This window comes from Enoplosus armatus, chromosome 2 (genome assembly GCF_043641665.1).
Source record: "Enoplosus armatus isolate fEnoArm2 chromosome 2, fEnoArm2.hap1, whole genome shotgun sequence".
NCBI lineage: Eukaryota > Metazoa > Chordata > Actinopteri > Centrarchiformes > Enoplosidae > Enoplosus > Enoplosus armatus.
The window spans coordinates 3,174,573-3,178,205 of NC_092181.1; the positions used below are offsets into that span (position 1 = coordinate 3,174,573).

The following is a 3,633-nucleotide window of genomic DNA, read 5'->3' on the forward strand; positions in this document are numbered from 1 at the left end:
AAATGTGCAACAAGCGATCAAACACTGACGCATCACTACTGCGCCAAAAAGGACAGCTCCGCCTGCTCCACACAAAGAACAGAGTCAACTGCGCACATCTGGACTAATGTCGGGATTATTGTAGACTAATTACGAGCAAAGGAAATCCATCTCTAGCACATTATTCAGCATTGATTGACTGACTGATACACTGGGCCACCTGACGCATGTGGAACGAATGAGTCCGGATGTTGCCGTCGGGCATTAATTAGTGATTGGCTCGGTCCCCCTATATAAAGGAGGCGCGCCCACTTCTCCGCTCTGTCTCCATACACGCCAAGATGAGCTACGGATCTGAAGTCTTTTCGTCCTCCTCCTACCGGAAGATTTTCGGGGATTCTCCCCGTTATGCGTCCTCGCCATCGCGGTCTGCGGTGAACGTGTCCTCGCGGGGAGGATACCGGTCCTCCTCTCTATCCCGGAGCAACGTTTCATCCCTGGGCTCGTACAGCAGAAAGTCCGGCCGCTCCTTCTCGTCCATGCCGCTGGAGACCTTCGACCTGACACAGAGCAGCGTCCTCAACAATGAGTTCAAAATCATCCGCACCAATGAGAAGGAACAGATGCAGGGTCTCAACGACCGCTTTGCAATGTTCATCGACAAAGTGCGCAACTTGGAGCAGCACAACAAAGTGCTGGAGACGGAGCTGAACACCCTGCGCCAGCGGCAGACCGAGCCGTCCCGCTTGGCCGAGCTTTACCAGCAAGAGATCCGTGAGCTGCGCTCCCAGCTGGAAGAGTTGAACGGGGAGAAGTCCCAGTTCATGCTGGAGAGGGATGGTATTGAAGAGGAGCTGCAGAAGCTCAGGGGGAAATACGAAGAGGAGTTCCGTGCCCGGGAGGAGGCGGAGGCCACCCTCAAGGCTTTTAAGAAAGACGTGGATGATGCCACCATGGTGCGCCTGGACCTGGAGAAGAAGGTGGAATCTCTGCTGGACGAGATCAACTTCCTCAGGAAGGTGCACGAGGAGGAGGTGGCCGAGCTCATGGACATGATCCAGGCTGCCCAGGTGTCTGTGGAGATGGAAGTGTCCAAGCCGGATCTCACCTCCGCCCTCAAAGAGATTCGAGGCCAGTACGAGTCCATGGCGTCCAAGAACCTGCAGTCCGCCGAGGAGTGGTACAAGACCAAGTTCGCCGACTTGTCCGAGCAGGCCAACCGGAGTAACGAGGCCATCCGCGCCAGCAGGGAGGAAATGAACGAGTTCAGGAGGCAGCTGCAGTCCAAGACCATCGAGATAGAGAGTCTGAGGGGAACCAACGAGTCTCTGGAAAAGCAGCTCCGGGAGATGGAGGACAGGCACAATGTGGAGATTGGAAACTACCAGGTTAGCACATTTGAATCACTTGTTAACCGCTCATCAGACGGGTTATAGACCAATAAAAAATCAGCCGTTCATTTTCAGCCTCATAAAAGTTTATTTACATTGAAATGAATTCACTGTGCAGTGTTTTCTTTCTCTTAATAAGTGAATGTCAGAGCAATAATGATATCAGGAGCAGCTGTTGTTGGTCGGGCTCTGTCCGTGGTGCTGAAAGCCTCTCCCCCGGGACAGCGCGCTCAGCAGCTGCATCTGACAACGCCCACCGACTGTATTTGCTCCAAATGAGTGATTTCACACAAGCGTTGCTCTTGTTTCTGCGCTCCCAACTGAGAATATGTTTTTAGGACAAACATTTCCACCCATTTTGCTCATGAACGACTCGAATTTCCAAGGACACAATGCGCAGGTTAACAATTGGACTGACAGAGGTCTTTGTCCAGGCACTGCGGTTTTTTTTAAATCTTGAACCATTGCCTATACATTTCTTGTCATGTTTTCTTGTTGTATTTTTCATTAGGATGGCATGGCAGAGCTGGAGAATGAGCTGAGGACCACTAAGAGCGAGATGGCTCGTCACCTGAGGGAGTACCAGGATCTGCTGAATGTCAAGATGGCACTGGATATTGAAATTGCAGCTTACAGGTACGCCCTTCTGTCAAAGACAACTCACACATTATCAGTTATGAGAACCCCGATAACATGGAAGTGAAAGAGCAGAATTTAAAAACACTTTTTAGTGGGGCCCCCCCTTCCTCTATCTCCTCCCCCATGCATCATCCTTTCTAAATCTTTCCCTCCATCATCCTCTCTGCAGGAAACTGCTGGAAGGGGAGGAGACCCGCATCGGGACGGGGATCACCTATCCCGGCCCCTCCATGAGCTCAGGTGTTGGCCAAGGCTACAACTACCAGTCCCGCATTTACACCAGCTCCATCAAGGGCTCCAAGAAGGAGGGCAAGGACGAGGACCAGCAGCAGCAGCAGCAGAGCAAGTCTGGAGGCAAGGTCTCCCAGCGCGAAGTGTATGAGGAGACAGTGATCACCACCAAAAAGCAGCAAGACCCGAGCGACATTCCCACCAGTCAGAAAAACTAAGAGCCTACTGTAAGCCTGCTTTTGACCCCTGAAGCTTTTCTTTACCCCACAAACCCATACCTCTCTTCATTTCCCACCCTGAAACAAACCCTGAGCCCTCACACCTAAACACTTGTGGGGATCTAAGATGATAGCTCTGCTTTGCCTTCTTTAATATAAGCATAGCAAGACTGCCACGGTTCCTATCTGAACTGTGGTGTGTTGGATGTCCACAAGTGTGTAGAGTGCGGGATCTAGACGTTTGTTTTACGTGGGTTTATTCTTCCTCGTCCCCTTTGTCCCCCACATGTGTTCCCTAAAGGCAATCCATTATAACTCTACTGTAACCATCACTCTATACAAAACCACCGTACATCTGTTCTCTCTCTGTGTGTCCTTCACACACTCAACAGCAAACAATAACAAGCACGTAGGTAGCATCTCTTACAGAAGTATGGTCTTTCAAAAGTATAATATTCAACTGGTCTTTCACACTTTGGGCTAATGTTACTTCGATATGTGATACTGAAACACAGTAGATAATAACTCTGGTCATTCACTTCTACCACAAACTGTGAGATACTCTCAACACATTCCAATGGAAGCATGTGTGTGTGAAGTGTTACTATGCGCATTTAAAGGATAAAAGATTCAAAACACGTCCGCTGGTGTCGGTTCTGCGTCCACTTATACAACACAAAGAACAGAATAACGACAGTTTAGTAAGGAAGCACAAAGTCGACAAAATAAACATTTGTATATGATTGTGTTTTGCTGGGCCATTAAGGTGCGTCTCTTTACTAAAAATGGAGTTCACAAGCAAAATGTCGTCTTGCACAATTTCTTTGATCACAGTCGGCGCGTCAGAGGTTGATTGACTGTGGTCCAATCAGCTCTGCATGACAACCGTATAGGAGAGGATGAACGTTGTTTAACTTCCCGGGCGAAGTTTCAGTCTCAAAAAGTGGATTGCTGTAGCTATTTAAATGAGATTTGAAGCATACAAGAAAACAAACGTGATTAATCGCGTAAAAAATTTGCATGGTGTATGTAGATGTCATGCTTGCATGGAATCCATCGGCCCATTGCTCATTCAACTCGATTCCGTCTACCATGCTGAGCATCGTCACGCACAACACTCATTGATAACTGTAATAGACGTGCTTGTTGGCCTGTAGGCTAGATGTGAGACTACT

The 3,633-nt window shown here is 48.9% G+C and overlaps 1 protein-coding gene across 1 annotated transcript; it reads left to right on the plus strand.

Moving 5' to 3' along the window:
- The first annotated feature begins 320 nt into the window (after positions 1-320).
- inab (internexin neuronal intermediate filament protein, alpha b) lies at positions 321-2,458 on the plus strand. Its single transcript, XM_070926520.1, has 3 exons — positions 321-1,367; positions 1,882-2,006; positions 2,179-2,458. The coding sequence occupies exons 1-3, from the start codon at positions 321-323 to the stop codon at positions 2,456-2,458; spliced, it is 1,452 nt and encodes a 483-aa protein (XP_070782621.1).
- The last annotated feature ends 1,175 nt before the right edge of the window (positions 2,459-3,633 follow it).